The sequence below is a fragment of the Protopterus annectens genome, chromosome 16.part0 (assembly GCF_019279795.1).
Source record: "Protopterus annectens isolate FY-2018-M chromosome 16.part0, PAN1.0, whole genome shotgun sequence".
NCBI classification, from domain to species: Eukaryota; Metazoa; Chordata; order Ceratodontiformes; family Protopteridae; genus Protopterus; species Protopterus annectens.
Genome location: NC_056750.1, coordinates 813,431,977 through 813,451,157, shown reverse-complemented (window position 1 = coordinate 813,451,157; position 19,181 = coordinate 813,431,977). Strand labels below are relative to the sequence as shown.

Genomic DNA, 19,181 nt, shown 5'->3' with positions numbered 1-19,181 from the left:
GTGTGTGTGTGTGTGTGTGTGTGTGTGTGTGTGTGTGTGTGTGTGTGTGTGTGTGTGTGTGTGTGTGTGTGTGTGTGTATATCTTACAATGGAGTCACCAATGACTAGAATTTTTGGTTGCAAAGATACCTGCCTTACGGCCTTAACACTTAAGACTTTAGTACTCCACTTAGGTTGATATGTCTCATCCTGCATTAAGCAGACCAGTTTAATTTCTGTGGCCTTTTAGTATCCCCTCCCTGTTAGGAGTTACAAGTTCCTGTTTTATTCCAGCTCTCTTGTTCTCCCAAACAAAGTCCTGTAATTCCTTATCTATACTGTGCCGTATTGCCTCTTCAGCAGTAGTAGAATATGCCTGCCACAGAAATAGTATAAGGGATATCAGATACATTTTTTATTGTCTGTATCTTACTGTCAAGATCCATATACAGTAGTTTCCACTGCCTTATTTTCCATATTATTTTCCTTCTGGTTTCCTCTCACATTTGTCTGGCTGCTTGTTGTACCTCATTCTTTATCAATACCACTAGATATCTCATGTGGTTGTGTCCCCATGGAGAGGGATATCTTTGAACCAAATCAAATGTGGACGCACAATTGATTGCTATTGCCCTTGTTTTAGAGATATTTATTTTATATGCTACTAGTCTTCTATATCTGTTTAATATATGACATAACCAATTTAAAATCTTCTTTAGGCTGAGTTATGTATAGAGTTATGTCCCCAGCAAAAAATACTAGCTTCTCATTTAGATTGTGTCATTTATATATGTGGGCTACTGACTGTGCCTGTTGCTAAGGGCTCTAAATAGAGTGCAAAAAGGAGAGAAGGCATCGGACATATGACCTTGTCTCACGAGTTTATCTCACCTCTCTCAATAAGCTTCCATTGTATTTAAATCTAGTTCATGCTGCTTTGTAAATGTTAGATATAAATCCTTCTCAAAAATCAAATTCCTCCAATGTTTTAGTTAGAAAATTCCAGCTCACCCTGCCGAATGCCTTCTCTTCATCCAAACCAAAAAGAATAGTGTTCGCTTCAATATCTCTGCATTTGTTCAAATTAACAGTGTTTTTATGATGATACCAAAAGTCTGCCTACCTCCTACAAAACCACACTGATCCATATTTATAATTTTGCCCATTACTCTTACAGTGATAGCAAACTTTGTGTACCAGGAGCTTTTGAAATGCCAAACCCAAAATAATTCAGTGCACTTCACATGAGCAATGAATGCAAAAGCAGTGTCTTTGGTAACTCAGGTGTTGGTGATCGATGACATGTCACCCAAAATGTCATGGCATGTGTTATCTTTGACAAGTGTGTCTTAGGTTCGCCATCACTGCCTAGCAATCCTTTTAATCCTGATTGTTGTGAAGACCTTGTACTTGTGGTTAAGTATCAATATTTGTCTATATAAGCTCAGGTGAGATGGGTTCTTTCCTTCATTTCTTCCTTTGATATTACATTACTGCATCTCCATGGGTTAGATATCTCTCCTTCATTAACCTCATTAAATACGTCTTTTCTTAACCTGACAATTGCTTCCTCTTCTCTTTTCTGAATCTGAATCTTTCTAATAGCCTCTTGGCTTTATACCTTTGCATAGCATCTATCTAACCTTGCCCATGTTTGAAAATATATATATACTCAACTCTTGCATTTGGCATCAGCGTTCTTCTCGCCAAGTGCTTTCCGAGATATTGGTTCTCCCTAAACATCCTGCGTACGTGTAACCATGTTCCAATCTCCTGCCATTATTAACAGTTTTGCTGAAATACTAAAAGTTTTTCCAATGCAGCCTGTATTTTATTTTGTGATGTCTTTGGGGCATCAATATTGGTACATTGAACCTTCATTCATCTCCATTTCCCCTTAACTTCCACATATTCCCCCCTGTTTGTCCCTTATACACTCTTCCATCTGAACTTGACAGTCTTTCTTAATCAAAATAACTGACCCCTTTTCCTTTCCACCTCCAGGCCTACACAGTACCATTCTCTTTTATTTTCCTTTATAAATGCTGCATGATTTAATCCCTTTAGATGTGTTTCTTGTAATAAAGCTATGTTTTCTTCACTTTTCATTACGCAAGCTAAAACTTTTCTTCTTTTCAGTTTTTCAACAATTTCACTTGTATTCCAACTTAGTATTTTCATTAATTTATGTATATTGGTTTATCTATCTTATATTTCCTTCCTCCTAAATGTTTATACAATTAAATTCCCATTTGCCTTCTGCATCTATCTCCTGTACTAGGCACTTTGTATTTTTCCACTCACACTGATAGGAAAAAAGATTTTGTTGCTGACTTTCCAACCCTGCTCCTTTTTCCCCCTTTCTAATAAAATTATGTACATTTCACTATCATAGCACATTTCTTCCTCTCCTGAAGTGTCTAAATCTGTGGAATCCTTTGTCATCTACATGTTTCTTTCCCTCCTCAATATGTTGTTCCTACCTTAAGATAGCTTTTTTAACCTACCTCAGTTAAATACATTCAGCACCCTTCATCTCTCTGTCTCTCCTTGTCACTTATTTAGTTTCCTTTTCCTCTTCTGTTTAGAATTACTGCTCTCATGTCATTTTTTCAATCTTATGAATTAATTAAAACTATTCCCCTTCTTTCCCTTGTCACCTGTTTTTATTATTTCAGCTTGATTCAAATCCTGGTTCACCTTAATGCCTGTCTACTTTATCTGTAACTGGTTGTTCAGACTGGCTCACCTCCAAATTAGTCTATTTCCACTTAAGGGATTAATTCTCAATGCATCATTTATTTACTAGTAACCATTTCATCTCCTAAAATGTTTTTCTCTTTACTGTGGCTTTCCTATTATTAAAGCTTCATTAATATTTATTAATATTTTTATATCTCTTATTTGAGGTGGAAGTATAAACATAAAACCATGGCCCCCAGAATCAGTAACAGAAACTAATCCCCTTCAAAACCTACAACAGTGTCTATCTTTTGCCTGTTTATTCATGTAAAGTTTTTATATTCTCCTCCTTTCAGACTCCAGTTCATTGAGACAGTTTTCGAATAGATCTCAGTATATCTATCTAGTCCATAAATCCTGTCACCCTTATTGAGTAGTCCTCATTTCTCTTTCTCAGTCTGTCATTTTTCTTTGAAAAAAACAGAAATGGTCTAGTCAAGCATCTTTCCATCAGCACATTTGCATATCACTACTGTCCCTTGCCCCCTGTTTGCAAGATTTTCCTTCTGTGTCCCTCCAGCTAGCTCTTCACTCTTGCTCATTAGCTAAGTAATTGCTGTTTCTGGATCTAGGTACACTTTTGTATCCATGGGGTAATAGATTCAAAGGGTTGCTGGCTACAGTGGTTTAAATTTCAGCTTCATTTCTCTTACCAGATGAAAGGCTGGCATATAAGCATTTCTCTTTCCTCTAGTTTGTAGTGAGTAATCATCATTTACAAATGCTCTCTGTGATCTGAATTTTAGTATATGTCCCCTTCTCCATAGCTTTAAAAGGATTTCCTCTTTTTTGTTGATATGATGTAAACTTCATTATGATAGGTCTGGGTTGTCTTTTTGTTCAGGCCATAGGTATGTTTGTCATAATATATCTCCTGTTTTTGTATTTCAGTCCACTTGTCCCTTGCCTCTACGTATTCTGCAATTCCTGAAAAACAAAGATTCTCTTTTCGGGTATGATTCCCTAACTCATTAACTTTCATCCTAAATTCTTCATATCTTAAGATCTTGTTTGGTAAATTTTTGTTTCAGTGTTCCTTTCCCTTTTTTTAATTCTATTAAAGTATGTGAATATGTGGAGGCAGTACCTTTAATTTCTTGTATGCTCTTTTCATTAGCTGCCTTATAATCTGCTACAGATTCTCTCAACTTGAATATCTCCTCATAGATCCTGTCAAGTTTAAATTTTCCCACTTATGTATTTTCTCCACCACGGACCTTTTTTGTCTGAGACATCTCTTCATGCTCTTTTCCAAGGCGCATCTTCACTCTTGTTACTTGTGGTTTGTTGTTGTATCTTTCGGCTTTTCCCGGTTAAGAGTCGCCACAGCGGAACTCCGGTCCGCTAATGATTGGCAATAGATTTTTACGTACCGAGTTGCCAGCCCTGACGCACAACCTTCAACGAAGGTACGCCCATTCACGCATGTCTCCACACAGAAGACGCTCTAGCTGAGAATCGAACAGGACAATGTCTTACTGTGAGGCGATGGTTTATAGTATCTTTTTTACACATTTGCTCACCTAATCTCTTATTTCTTTTTAATTTTTTTTCATGTTGAGTAGCTTTCTTGAACATTGTCTTCCTTTTTTTTTATTTTTCCTTGTTCTACTGGTCACTCAGTTTGGAGCTTAGCTAAATGATTATTATCCTCTTGGCACAGTATCGGAAGTTCCCAGGCTAAGTAAGTGTACTTTTGATAATCAGATACCAGAACAGGATCACTACTGTTCCACTGGTTCCTAGTATGATGCCCCTAACTACAACAAATGATAAGCCCCTAACTACAACAAATTATATTTTTTTCAAGCCAGTCACTCTTAGTTGGTGCTATTCAAAACTGAGGTTTTCTTGACTGAATTTCCACCTAGAGTTGACGGAATTGGTGATGGCCAGAAAAAAAGAACATCATTTAAAAGAAGGGTTGAAATTGAGTCACCAGAAGACAATCACCTCCCAGTAAAGGAAAACATAAGAAAACACCATGTCAAACCTAAGGCAGCCAGGTCTGGTTCACTGGCCAAATCTACCACTCTAGTAAAACTATTTTTGTATGCTTTTCTGGGGAGGTCCTGAGACGTTGTGGTCTATTTCTCTTGGAAATACATGCTGAGCATCCCATCCATTATAACCTAACTTTCCACCCTCTGACAACTTCATTCTTGCCTATGGAGTATGACTCTGTTGCTAGGGTTTGTTTGCCCCCACTTAACTCTCATAGGATGATGCTTCTTGACGCATTCATGTTGTTGGTAAAAGATTCCACACACTAGTCTTGCACTTGGCTGTGCGTTTATTGCCCTCACTCAGGTCCATACATACATACATACATACATACATATTGTGACGTCCCTGCACTTGCCTAGTAATCAAGGAGCCTCAATCCTCACCACTAGCACCAATGAGGGATGTACACATTGGGAGGATGCGAACTACACATGCAGTAAAGTAGAATTTCCCTTAAAAGCACACGGAGATCACAGTCAGGCTGAGGCTGGTTTCTCCCTCTTTCTCCAGATCCCCAATAAGACTCCCCACTGGCACAGCTATAGGGTTAAGATCTCAGCTGAGGGGTGAAGCCAAGACCTCCAGCACCCTCTCTGTCCAACCAGTGCCTCTTGTCCCTGCCCAAGTAGCTGACACATACACACATTGAGATTTGATATATATACAGACACACACACACATGCCTGGGGAAGGCTTGCACAGGTTTACAAGCTATGCTCCCTTCTGCCCAGACTGTAAGGTAGTTATCACTGTAATGCTATTATTATCCAAATGGTAAGTGTGACCAAGACTAAGGTTATTTAGGAGTGGCCTGTACAGTGTCAACAAATACATATGCAAGCACACTAAGAGCTAAAATATCTCTAAACAAACCAGCCACAATTAATAGGTTTAAATATATTTAATAATAAATAATAAAAGAACAAGACAATACTCAAACAACACAGTAACTACAGAGTTCAGAATCACAGGAAATATTTTAAAACAACATTGCAGGTCAGTCCCAAATAAATACAGAAAACATTTAAACTAATCTTTACTGTATTCCTTTCTATACCTAAGAGAGAGTACTGTACCCTGGTTACTTACTATTAGCAAGGCAGGTGCTGATGAGAGGATATTTCCAGGTCCAAGACAAGATATAAAATGCACAGTCTTTCTCTGAGAGAGTTCTCAAATTACTAACAAACATTACTGCTGGGTCAACTTTGATGACATCATGCTTTGTTGCCTGCTTTCATTTCCCAGGCTAACAGAAACTTAATAAAATTTAACATTTCTGTGTGAGAAATACATATCTCTTAAATGTTTGCCCAGAACTAGAAGTCCTAAAACAAACACTTTTACATTTTAAACCTAATAATTACTTTTCTTTTCATACAATAGAAAAACTTCTGGTTCTAGACATTGTGTCTGTTTCACTGAAGCTGAAAGATAACAATCTCAACTTATTTTCTTGAAGTTTTGTAAGTTAACTATGTGTGTTCCAGCTTCTACTATTAAAATATACATTTGCACAGGTATATAGTTTATACACATTTCTGTTCTTTTCCAGTAGGTACACTGTGGACACATCCTTGAAGCTCAGTATTGTACAAACCCTGTTCAACACACACTTGTACACCAGTAGTTTAATATACATATAACATATAGTTCTCTTACAATTGTAGGACAAGCATATAAATCATATTAATATTCACAAATGACATAGAATTATTTACAAAATTCCAGACAGCTGGGCTGGCAGTGTCATACGTACATACATACATAAATTAGAGAACATCAAAGCAATATGTTTTCTTCTAGTCATACAAATTTAGCGGCTACTGATTACTGTAGCTGGGGTCCCTTTTCTATATGAGGCCATGTTCCATTTACCTAAAAGTAATTTAAAAGGGATTCCCGTTCCAAAGCCATCTGTTTATTCTCAAGTAAACAATTTAATGACACTGCAGCTAGCAATGCTACTGTGTGAAAAAGACATTCTTTCCCCTCTAAACAAACTCCTGAATTTGCTAATTATGCCTCTTCCTTCCAACTCCATGCTTTTTCCTAAATTCCAATCCCCACTTTTTTGTCTGCAGTATGTTCGTATCATCAACCATATTTTTATGTCTACCATTATTAGCCAGTTAATATTTATTTAAATGATCTGCTTATATGTACACTTGCAAGCTCATATCTTTTGGTGCTTTTCTTTGGTACAATCTCAACTGTGCCAGTCTCCTTCACTCTACAAGATCCCTCCAAAAGTATATGCACTTGTGACAACCATATTTCCAACTATTTCTTACACATTAGTAACATTGGCCTAGGTTGACCATTGCATGCCAGCATATGCTATTCTGATGAAAGGATATACCTCAGTTCTGGTAACTAAGTCTTATTCTGGCTGATGCTGATCTAGATTCTCCATTACACCTTTCAGACTTCAGTAAGTGTGGTTCTTTACTTCTCAGCACAGAAACACATAACAGGTAGCTTTATAACCACTGCTCATTTGAGCCTCACTATGCCATTCTGGCGTAGCCAGCTTTTACTCTTATGTTATCCCCTCCTTCCAACTTGACTGTTGGGTAATCCACCTTCACTGTGACAGCTATTTTAATTCACTCCAGAACTCGGGCTCCTCCCTTCTCCCACAATGCATCTGTGCTCTGTTAACCTCCCGGGTCTCATTTGCCATCTTTCAGCTACAGTTGTGGTTTCCAGAGCTCCACCTTTGTGTTACAGATAAATCTTTTTAACAGTATTTTACGGATCTTTTGTCAGACTTTTATTGATTTTTAGTCTTTTTTCTACCTGTCTCACTACAGTTAAAAAAAAACAAACTCTATAGCTATCTCCTTCCTCACTCCTGAGATTAGACAGCAGCCTAATCTTCTATAATGCTTCCCGATGTTTTAGTGCTGTAGATACTACATCTATTTCTACATTTCTAATACTTTCCAGTGCTGTGTCTTTCAGGTGTTTCCTGTTACATACATGCTGTTATAGTTAGTGTGCTCTTTACTATTAATATTGTAAGGCTATTTATTTTATTTTTTTTTTATTTTCCATTTGTTTACCGGGTTTGTCTGACTGAACACAAGGTGACCATTTTCAGCTGAGGCCTGGGGAGAAAAGCTCCAGATACATAGTAAAAAATTATTAAAAAAAAAATAAAATAATAAAAAATTATATAAACATAGCTATTTTGTACAAAGAGCATAGAACATATAAAAGGAGTAAAATCAGAGTTTTATAAATGATGCAGCATGCAGTGGTTAGAATATTGAGAAACAAATTAAACAAGCTATTATACAACAAATATACAGTTGCTTGAACATAAACTCAAAAAGAAGTTTCCATGGACAAGCAGGGTCATAAACTAGAAATCATAACTGTAAAGGTGCCTTGGTTTTTAAAAAGTGCTGCCAATGTTGGTGTACGATTCTGACCCACAACACGCATGACTTGTGCTTTATGTGACTGGAGCCAAAACATCTTCAGTCCTCATGTGATATCTTTGGGCCTCATTCCCTTCTAGACCACCATAACTTGCATATTTTGAAGGGCTTTTTACTTATGGATTCTGAAAAGAAAGATGACAGAACAGTAAAGAAAATTAAAAAGAGAGGGAAAGAAAGAGAGGGAGAGTAGAAAAAAGGAAGTGAAATATGAGGAGTCCTCCTCAGCACCATCCCCTAAGCTTGCAATATCTCCTCCATCTCTAGAGGCCTCAGCCCCAAACCATTCAGTGCCATTTTTATCTCCATTCTTGGGTCCAGTGCCTTCTCATACTGAACTCATCATTATATATGACAAGTCCCCCAGGAAGGAGTCTGTCAGCAGCTGGTTCTCTGAGATGGAGCTTTCAAAGTTCCTTGGCTCCCATCCTCCCTCTAACTCTTCCTTTAGGTCTACCAGGTCATTCAGGGGGATTTCAAACAGTGACTGGGACTGAACAATGATGGCTTTTGTTAAGGCTCAGATAAATGTGTGTGTCATCCCATCTCCCCTATTTTTCACAGTGGACCAGGATGGCCCAAGGAGTCCTGTACTTCTGACCTGCCCTGACACATGTTTTGATGCCACTGGTTGTAGAGATGGCAGCTATCCCAGTGTATCCCCTTCCTGAACTGGATGGATCCAATACATCAGTCCCAGTGTTGCATTTGACTCACTAGACATTGACTCGTATCAGTGCTAGTAGATCTCTGAGCTGGACACCAAGCTCTTGGCTCAGTCATCAGTGCTGATTCATTCATTGCCATTCACAGTGTCAGGGGATTTGGAGTTTGAGGCACTGATACTGATCTTGATACCAGTTTGGCATCAGGGCTCTCCAGCCAGAGCCATCTGCCTCCTCTTCTTTTAGCATGAAGTCAGTGCTGGTAGGTTTCCTGGGGGCTGTCGAGCTGGGATCAGCCTTTGAGTTCCTTTATTTATTTATTTATTTATTTTATTTTACATTTGTTGACTGGGCTAGTCTAACTGGATATATGTCCATTTTCAGTAGAGGCCTGGGGAGATAAGCTCCATGATAAAAAAAAATTAAATAAAACACAGCAAATAACATATAACAACATCAGTCATATATGCAACGGGCATTACTTGTTACAGAAATATTCAGTGAGGACAGAAATCATAACAGTGTAAAATGCAGGTACAATACAACAGACAGGTACAATACATAATAACAAAAGAGGCAGTTTAATGCATAATTATATTGATAAAGAGTTCTTCCAATAATAAGTAATGCCAGGGGATGGAAATAATGAAATGTAGAGGGAAATGGTAAATGTTGTTAATAAGGAAGATAGAACAGTTAATGAGAAGTGTAGGGTAGGCAGAGCATATTTTGGATAGATAGATAACTAGTCAGGTTTAGTACAGGGGCATAACCAGCGTGTTCTGAGGAAAAGTTTCAGTCTGTTTTTGAAGAGTGATATAGGGAAAAGTGAGGAAAGGTCGCTGGGGAGAAGATTCCAGGATTTTCCAACAGTATTAGAGAAGAGAGAATCCCAAGCCCTGTTAGATTTAGAGGTGTTTACTAGAAGTTTCTGAGATTAACGTAAGGACTTCAGATTATTATAGGGGGTGTGATGAGGATAGATAGAATACAAGTATTGGAAGGTTGATAAAGAGTCTTATGGGCAATGGTAAGTTGGTGGTATTTAAGCAGATTCTGTAGTTCAAGCCATTCTAGCTGCTTTAAATGAAAGCAATGGTGGGTTCTAAATGGGTTGCCTGTTGCAAATCTGGCTATGTTATTGTAGGAGATTTCCATTTTGTTGAGGTTATTCTTAGATAGATTAGTGAAAATGGATGAGACATAGAGGAGTGTAGAGATTAGATGAGTGTGAGCAATAGTTGTTCTGGCTGTAGGTGAAAGGAAGGGTTTAATCCTACAGAGAGAGACAAGTTTTTTGTTGACAGTTTGTATAGTATTGTTGATGTGGATATCAAAGTTAAGGTTGTTGTCAATGGTAATACCAAGTAGTTTGGTAGTTGGGTCTGGTGATATAATGGTACCATTAGTGGATGTAACTGAAAATCTATAGGAGAGGACTTATGAGTAGGATTGAAAAGGAGGAGTTTAGTTTTTTGGGGTTCAAGAGAAGGCAACGCTGTGTGAACCATTGTTCAACTGTGTTAAATACTTTTTGCGTAAGGGAGTGAAGTTCAGAAGTGGATGTGCCTGGGCATATAAGTGTGGAATCATGTGCATATTGTATGCATGTAGCTTGGGGGATTGCTAGATGAAGGTCATTGATAAATATGGAGAAAAGGAGAGGTCCTAATATGGACCTTTGAGGGACACCAAGGTTAACGGGCAGGTGGGTAGATAGAGTGTTGTGCCAAAGCACAGCCTGTTGTCTTTTATCTAAGTAGGACTGGAACCATTTTAAAGTGAGTGCATCTAATGACAGGGATTTGAGGATATTTATGAGAATTTGGTGATTTACCATATCGAATGCTTTGGACAGATCAATAAATAGTGCAGATGAAAGCATATTAAAGTTTCATTTTTTGTTAATGCAATCAGTAAAGGAAAGGAGGGCAGTGGTAGTGCTGTGGGAAGGTCTGAAACCATGTTGACAGCTGGAAAGTAAGTTATTTTGGATTAGGTGGTCTAGATAAATTTCCTTGAGAGGATTATCACCCATTCCTCAGTTTAAAAAAGGGATGACTCATTAGTCTCAATTCCAGCCATAAACACTAGTCCATGAGTCTTCATCTTTGACCCAAAGGACAGAGCAGCAAAGAATGCCTCAAACCACCCTTCAGCTAGGAGTCTTGAACACTTCTGTAACCTTAGAAGATCCCCATACCCACCCCCATCAAGTTTCCAGAAGTGTACTTGGAAAAAAAAAAGACAAATGGATACCTCTGTGAAAGTTCTTGCCGCAGCCATTGTCCTCAATGAATGGGAAGACTCCCCTCCTAAAATTCTGGATTTGGTGAGATTTTGGAATCTGTGTGTAATGAGTCTGTTGGCCCACACTGATCCCTCTTCCCTGAATATGGACATGTTATCCAAGGCAATCAAGTCTTTCCCTCTACTTTTTGGGTGGTTCCTCCCAACCACATGATTAACATGTTGGCAGAGGGGTCATGGCACAAGCTAGATATTGCAGATTCTATACACTGCACGGCAGACAAAATGTTATGCCTGCCCTGGGACAGGCCGCATTGTAGTAAAGGTTATCTTGTGGACCAAGTGAGAACTTTTAGAAGTAAGCTCTGTGGCCCATTCTTCCAACAAAGAGTCTTGGCTGATGGACCATGTGAGAAAGTGTGCCTATACCTTGGGAACCTTTTCACTTCAGGCACTTAACTAATTGCCTCATAAGATTAGGTTCCAGAGAGAATTGTGGAACAGGCATTTTACTCTGTGCAAAAACTTCATGCCCCAGATACACAAAAGCAGACTGAGTCCTAGGTGGCTGCCATGTTGTCTGTTTCCAACATCTACATGTGGCTGTGTGTGGCAGATGGAGTAGTCAGAGAAACGGGCAATGGCGTTGCTGTGCAGTACAATGCATGGCTTTATCTCTGCAACCTTGAGAAAAAATGTAAGGTTCCTTTTTCAAATGCCATTATGATAGGTCCTCACCTTTTGGACCCAAGGCCAAGGAAAGACTATTGAGAAGCAAACAGAAAGGATAGACATTATCTGCTGTTAGAGTGTGCTTTGTGATCCCCTCACAGGTCCTTCTCTAGGAACCCAAACGGTTCCAAACCACTCTGATTTAGAGAGACCCAGTATCTTCCCTTTGAATCCTTTTTGGACTGAGGTAGCTGTAGTAGAGGTGGACCATTCAATACTTATCACACTAGAGGAAGAGAGGATTCACAGTATAAGAGATTTAAGGGTTCTTCCTCCAGAAAACCACCCCAATGTCCTTCCTGCAGGCTGGATAAGTCATTTGAGGATTCAACAACTGCTTCTAGCTTGCAAACCTAGTCACCTGTTATTATTGATGGCATGATACATTCAAAAGTTTCCATTTCACTAGTCTGATGTAATTTAAAAAAAAAAAACAATATTTGTTTTCACTTTATCCTTTGAATCTAGAAGATTTGTTAAAATAAGCAAGAAGTTTTTGTATTTCATTTAGTCAACACTTCTGTTTAACTAGGGTAAAATTAAAAAGTAAAGCGTCTCCTTCTCTGTACTGTTCATCTAATTATTTCTTTTTATTCTATCAGAATTTTTTCTTTAATTTTCCTGAATACTTATGTCTTTCGTTACTATAAGTAAATATATAATGGAAATCATTTACAGTTTCCTGAACAGATTTGAGTCATTGAGGAAAGTATTCCAGTCCATTTTCACAATTATGCAATTTACTGCATCTTAGTTTGCATTGGTAAATCTTAGGAAGAATAATTTATTTATGACCGAGTTGTATGATTTATAAACTACAAAGATACATGCCATAACTAACTTTTAATACCTCTTTTTAACTTTAGTCAGTGAAGAGCAAATTCATTTCTAATAAAGATCTGAAAACACAGCCAGAGAATAAGGTGGATGATGGGGCACCTTTAGAAAACAACTTGTATGCAGAACTTGGAGAAGGAGGTAAGATCACCTTCATGGAAGGGAGGTGTCATTTGTTATGTTTAGAAGACTGCTTTTAGTGCTAATAAACTTCTCTTTATCATGAGAGTACTCCATGCTTAAATGACAGATAAGTGTAGCATTTACCATTCAACATATTTACTGATATACTTCTTAGTATGGCTGTGAGACCCTGATAAATGTCATTAGTGGATTTGTGTAGTCCATGAATGAACTGGCTTCATATATGTCACAGACTGCTGAGTATAGCTTAGGTTAGAGATGGTGAAGTAACTACTTTTTACAGTAATGCTAATCACTTTCAGTGGTGATAATATTTATTTATTTACATTGGTATTAGAAATAAGTATGCCTGTCTGTAATACCTATATATGCTTGGCATTGATGCAGTTAGATAAAAGTTCTTCTAGCTGCTCAGTCCAGAATTGTGATGTCATAGCCATAGAAGTGTGGTGTCTTACTCAGTCAGCTGCAGCCATTATTTATTAATTTAATTACTGACCAGCTTTGTCAAGTGATACAGAGTAGATCCATTTCAGCCATGACACAGACCATGAGCAAGAAAGATAAATACATCAGTATCTGAGATACAGTAAAGTTTATTGCAAGTAAGTAAGTACTGTAAATTACACAACATAAAGCTGTTCCTCATCACTGACTTTTAAGTGTAGCCTTTAAATTGCTTAACATGAATGCTGTTCTATATGGCTTGGCTGTCCTGTGCTACATTTCCTTGCTACACACTGTTTCAAGATTGATCCGTTCTAACTGGATGTGACCTTACTGCAGTATGTGCAACTGTTTTGTAGTAAAGGATTTAGAGCTGTTGCCTAACATTCCCTACCTTCCCTTGCATAGTTTGCTGATGGTTTCTATGTGTAAAACAACTTGTCTCTAAGCCGTACTGACTTATTTGTGTATGTGAGCTCCTGGATCAGCTGCATTACCTTGTGTGCTGCTTCTGTTATTAATTATAGCCTTACAAGTGCTTACAACTAATTATGCTTGTGGCTTTGAGAACTACAACAAAGTATGCATTTTTTCTGACATGTTCTGTAAAAATATGATCCAGTCGTTTTTAGTCTCTCAGTTTGAAAAAACCTAGGGAAACACAGGATAATATGTTTCCTGTTTCTAGTTATTGTGACTTAAACTGAAACTGCAAATGCCTGATACTGCTGGGTATAATACAGAAGCAATAGCCAGTAGAAGGAGATGATCTAAGTTTTTTGGTGTTTAAACAGATGAAGTCAGACAAGATACGAATTCTAAAATACATGTTATAATCATTAGAGTGATAGAATATCAGAGGCAAGCCACACAAAGAAGGATGAGAAATTAATTTAGGAAAACAGTTGATGTCTAAATGGTCCTTTGTACTTTATGTACTTATTGGCTGCATCCAAGAAAGTGGAGCCTGAGTCTGATAAATCATAGAAGCAGTCACTGTGTGCCCTCCAAGCCAATTGACTCTTTGAACCCTGTATTTCTAGCATTAAACCATCCTCTCTTTATTCTGTTGGTGGCAGTTGAGCTTAGATGAGTATGGTGTATGGCATCTCACCCAACCTCAGCACTATTGGTGACATTTGAGCCTGCTATTCTATAATATACACTGTGTGTAATTTTTTTCTTTTTTTTTTCACCTGTTCAGTCCTCATCATATTGTTATTATGTATGGAATTTGTGTATTGCTGTCTTACTACTGTAATTGTGCACTTTACTGAACGGTAGTCGTGTACTACTCTCTTACTTTGTTTATTTTATACTGCCTCTATGGACCTATTGTTGTGAATTTGTATGCTGTCCCAAACTGTAAGCTGTGTACTATTCTCAGATTAGAGTGCATTATGTCATTTCTTCCGAGTAGGTTCAAGTAGTTGCTGCATCAGTTCTAGAATATTTTTTCTTCACTTAGTACAACTCCTCCACAGCATGTTTTGATGGGTCTATATTATATAAGCGAACGCAATGAATTGCGAATGTTGTATAATCGACCCACAATCCCTGAAAACCCAAAATGTCGAACACACGGATCAGCGATTTTTTTTTCCCCAGGGAAAAAAAAATTGCTGATCCATACAAAAAAAAATCAAGACACAAAATAAACTGGAGGGCTTCACCCCCCCCCCCGATGTGGAGGGTTGTGCCCCCTAAACCCCCCCTATTTAAATATACTAACTCCGAGATCACACCACAGTGGAAGAAATGGCAAAGTCCCGAAAACGGCCCAGTGATTTTTTTCCCTAGGAAAACAATTGCTGTTCCGTGCTTTCGGTATTTTGACATTTCGCTTAGACATTCGATTAAACAGCATTTGCAATTCGTTGCGTTCGCAGAAATAATAGGGACCCTGTTTGTATCATATCTTCTCTTCCTACTCACCAAATGCTTAATATGTCATTCCTAACCTCAGTAATTTGACCCATCTAGCAAGCATGGAATCAAGTCTACCTCTTTTCCTACTGCTGCCGGCTTCATTGCACTGGGTATTTTGAGACAGCGTAGAAATTACATTATGTTCATTGACAACCTGGATCAGTATAGCATGGTATTGGTGCAATCACTTATAACCTAGAGGCTACACTCTCATACACCTGCCTGATAAGCAACACATAAACTCACCCATATCTCCACAAGATTATCTTAACCATCATATATGGTCATAAGTAAATACTAGTCTATCAGTCTGTATACTATTATAAGCCTAGCCAATAGCCAGCAGTCAGAATCAAACTCTGTACCTTGTTTCTGTGAGGTAAAGACCTTAATCATTATGCCAACCCCAAGTTTGTAAAACAATCTCTTTCCAAGCCTCCAAGAATCAGGACTAAAAAGCCGCAACAACAATTCAATAGCAGAACTCTTAACATGCTGACATAACTCAGTGGATCACTAGGCTGCAGACTACAAAACTTCGGATGACACTACATCTGAGGGTCTAATTTGAAATATCCTAGTAACTGGCGACTCCATCATCAGGCAGACTGACTGTATACTCATTAATCTGGACAAAGACAGGGTGAGGGTTAGCCACTTTTCCTGATGCCAGGATCCATGATGTCACAAAGGCCCTACAGTCCCTCAAACAGGAAAAATATTACTATGACATGATGGTGGATCACACAGAAGTGAATGACCTGAGACATTCAATCCAGAAGGACATGCAGAACTTTATATTCTGGAGCTTCCCATGCATACTTATAATACAGCAACGACTGGCCTTAAGTGGAATCCTTCCCTCACTGAGAATGATGCCAAGATACAAAGAAAATGTAATTATGTTTAACAGATGACTAAGTAGCTGGTGTCATTTTATTTATTTTATTTGTATTTGTTTACCAGGATAGTGCACTGACCAATACTGACCAGTTTCATCACAGAGAATCTAAAATATGTCAGCATAGGACAAAGATGCACAGCCCAGCTTGCTTTACCAAGGATAGCCTGCACCATATATTCCACAGTTTCTGTATGCTGGCCAAAGCACTAGTACACCATAGTTCCTTTTTAGACAAAGTCCACCTTCTAGACATTCTAGCATAATAAAATGGCTTCCACTAAATTCCAGTGTAAATCATAGCAAGGTTAATTGCCAGAAGTCTAACAATAACTTGCTGGTTCTTGAGGCTCTCCTGTAACTTGAACACATCCATGTGTGTGTTATAACAGAGTTAGTTCACAGTAAAGGCAGCAGTCTCTTTACATGATTTCAGTGCCTGTCTCACATAGGTTCATAGGTAATTACTAGGCTAGATGTCCTTGCAGGCTGTTTTAAGCCTAGCCAATTTCTGTTTTTGTTCTTGAATTAATCTGTCCCATTTGGTTACAAATTGATCTTGCCATCCTATATATAGTGTATGTTATATATTATATATCATATATATTATACATTCAGACCTACTGGAAACTGTGGGGGATATCAGTATTTTTCAGTGACCCAAATCATCTCTAGGCAGATTCCCAGCAACCCACAAACAGAACTTAATGATTAACTTGAAATGACCACAAACAAGGCAAATTGTCCATCTATAGCCTGCTATAGGTCACCTTTCATGTCCCCAGTGCTCAACTTCCTATAAGTAAAAGTACCTTCTTATGGTTGATTTCTACTATCAAGCAATGAAGTGAAACACCAATACCAAAAGAGTTGAGTTCACTCAAAGATTCCTAGACTCAGTAATTGCTAACTCCCCTGCACAAACAGTTAAATAAACCATTGAGGTCAACATCTTATTGACCTCATCCTCACTAACATCACACCTGTTTATACTACTATAATTTCCTTATCTCTGGTCAACTCTGATCACAGAGCAGGAATCTCCTTTAGGCCAGGACATCAAAACCTGCTACTGTGAACGCCTCTGAATTCAAAGGCAAACCTGTTGAAATTATATAATGAGCTCTCAAAATTCAGCTGCAATATTTTCAGCTTCTATGTAGCCTTGTCTGCTACTTATGCCAATGAATTTTACACTCCTCAAGAAAACAGCATAAGCAAAGTGGTTTCAGTCACAACCAAATATATATTGAGAATGTAAAAATAAACAGCTTTGTGGAATACCAGTAGTAATAAGCTCAGAGATATAATCAGTAATATGTCTATAATAAATCAAACTCTGCCCTACATTAATGACACTGTCAAAAAGATATGTTCATCATATTGATCACTGCTGTATTGGTTATAGCATGTCAAAGATATGACACCCAGCCAGCTTCCAGAGCTTCGGGAACCTTCCACATATCCAAATCATTAGACAGCTTAACCTGAGGTATCTAAAAAGACACAGTTGGGTGCCAAGCCCTTCAGAGCTTTCCTGCCTCTTGAAAGAGTGCGTCTTTGTGGACTTTCAAGGACTGATGGTCTGCTTGTACTGTTCCATTGCTAGGGAGATTAGTTCTCTTTGGGGATAAAACCTTCCACATTTAAAATGTATATTAAAAATTGCTTTACTGATTAGGAGAGTTGTTTTCTTGAGTAGGTGTTGGTGTTTTAAATGACAGCCATGAAACTGAACTGTACTTTTTAATGGGAGTGCACTTTTTTCCTGTCAGTTTAAAAGTTGTTAAAAACATTCTAAAGCTATTTTTTCTCTGGGAAAAAATGTGTTTATTTGACTTCTCGGGGCTGGCAAAATGTATCAAAGTGCTTCTTACTGTGCTTTTACTGGGAAACTTTGACTTTTTGGGACTTTGAACTTTTATCAGCTTGTGCTGCTTTGTTTCTCTAGGAAATGGGCATCATTTTCATCTTGACCATAGAACAAACTACCAGTTCCACGGTTGGTACTTCCCACCACAAAAAGAAAATGAAAACATTAAACAAACATCCTTTGCTACCATAACAGGCTAACAATTTGCCTCAGCCACAAGTGGGTGAATCTGTTGTGGCTAAAGTTGGTTCCTCAGACCACTCATCATTTTCCCCACATCCCTCTGGGGTAGCACCTACAGCCAGTATAACTATTAGTGTTATGTATTATATGTATTAGGGGTTTCCTGTTGGGATCCCCTCAGTGAGCAAGGGAGAGATGCTCTTTTTGGTCTTGGGGAAAGGGGCAAGGAAGATTCCCGTGTTTAGTCAGAATGTTCTGCCCATCCCTGGGAAAGATGATGCTGCCATTATTAAACCCATTTGTTCCCATTTTCAATATGTGTCTACTCCTGCACAAATCCCTCTGGATAGGAATAGTTTATTAAGTCTGGCTCAAGGTCTTGCTCAAGCTATTGATTCTAATTATAAGGTAGTTTCTAGTAAAAGAAAAGGGATTCCTCCTTTGCTAAAGAGATTCAACATGCTGAATCTGGACACAAAGATGAAGGGATAGATGTAGATTTTTCTCCTCATATTTCAGATTTAGACTCATAAGAGAGTGTGGTATCTAAATCTCCTTATGAGGGATTCTCTTTCTCTGAGACTATTTACAGAATGTGCCAGTGTTTTCAGTGGGAGAACACTGAGATTTCTGTCCTCCAGAAAATACTGTGAGTTGTTACAAATAGAATTTCCAGAACCTTCGCCCACTCCCCCCATTGCTGTCAGCATTGGAGGATGTGTTAGTTACTGCCTGTGGCTATGGTCGCTGGAACTTTGCCTGGCTGTGTTCTGAAGACCTCCAAAAAGATGTAAAAATTTATATTTTAAATTCTCCTTTGAACAGAGAGTTAGTTTTGGTCTCTCTGCTGCAGAGATCATCTTAAAATGTGATGAGAGGAGTAAGCTGATTTAGGGAATCTCTCAGAGTTTTCATCTCCCCCTTTTCCAAATTTTCAAAAGGATTAGGTACCTCCTTGTCCAGTTTGGCAAGAAACAAAAGAAACAGTCTCATCAAAATGTTGGCAGAGCAAACACAGGCAAGACGGTTCCAACAAGAAAGCA

At 38.3% G+C, this 19,181-nt stretch overlaps 1 protein-coding gene across 1 annotated transcript in view; it reads left to right on the top strand.

Annotated features, from left to right (window-relative positions):
* CCHR16.PART0H9orf43 (chromosome chr16.part0 C9orf43 homolog) overlaps positions 1-19,181 on the top strand; it is a 1,158,566-nt gene that overhangs the window by 975,769 nt on the left and 163,616 nt on the right. Inside the window, exon 12 of the mRNA XM_044057889.1 lies at positions 12,691-12,802. Coding sequence (XP_043913824.1) covers positions 12,691-12,802 — 112 coding nt within the window. The remainder of the gene's footprint in view (positions 1-12,690; positions 12,803-19,181) is intronic.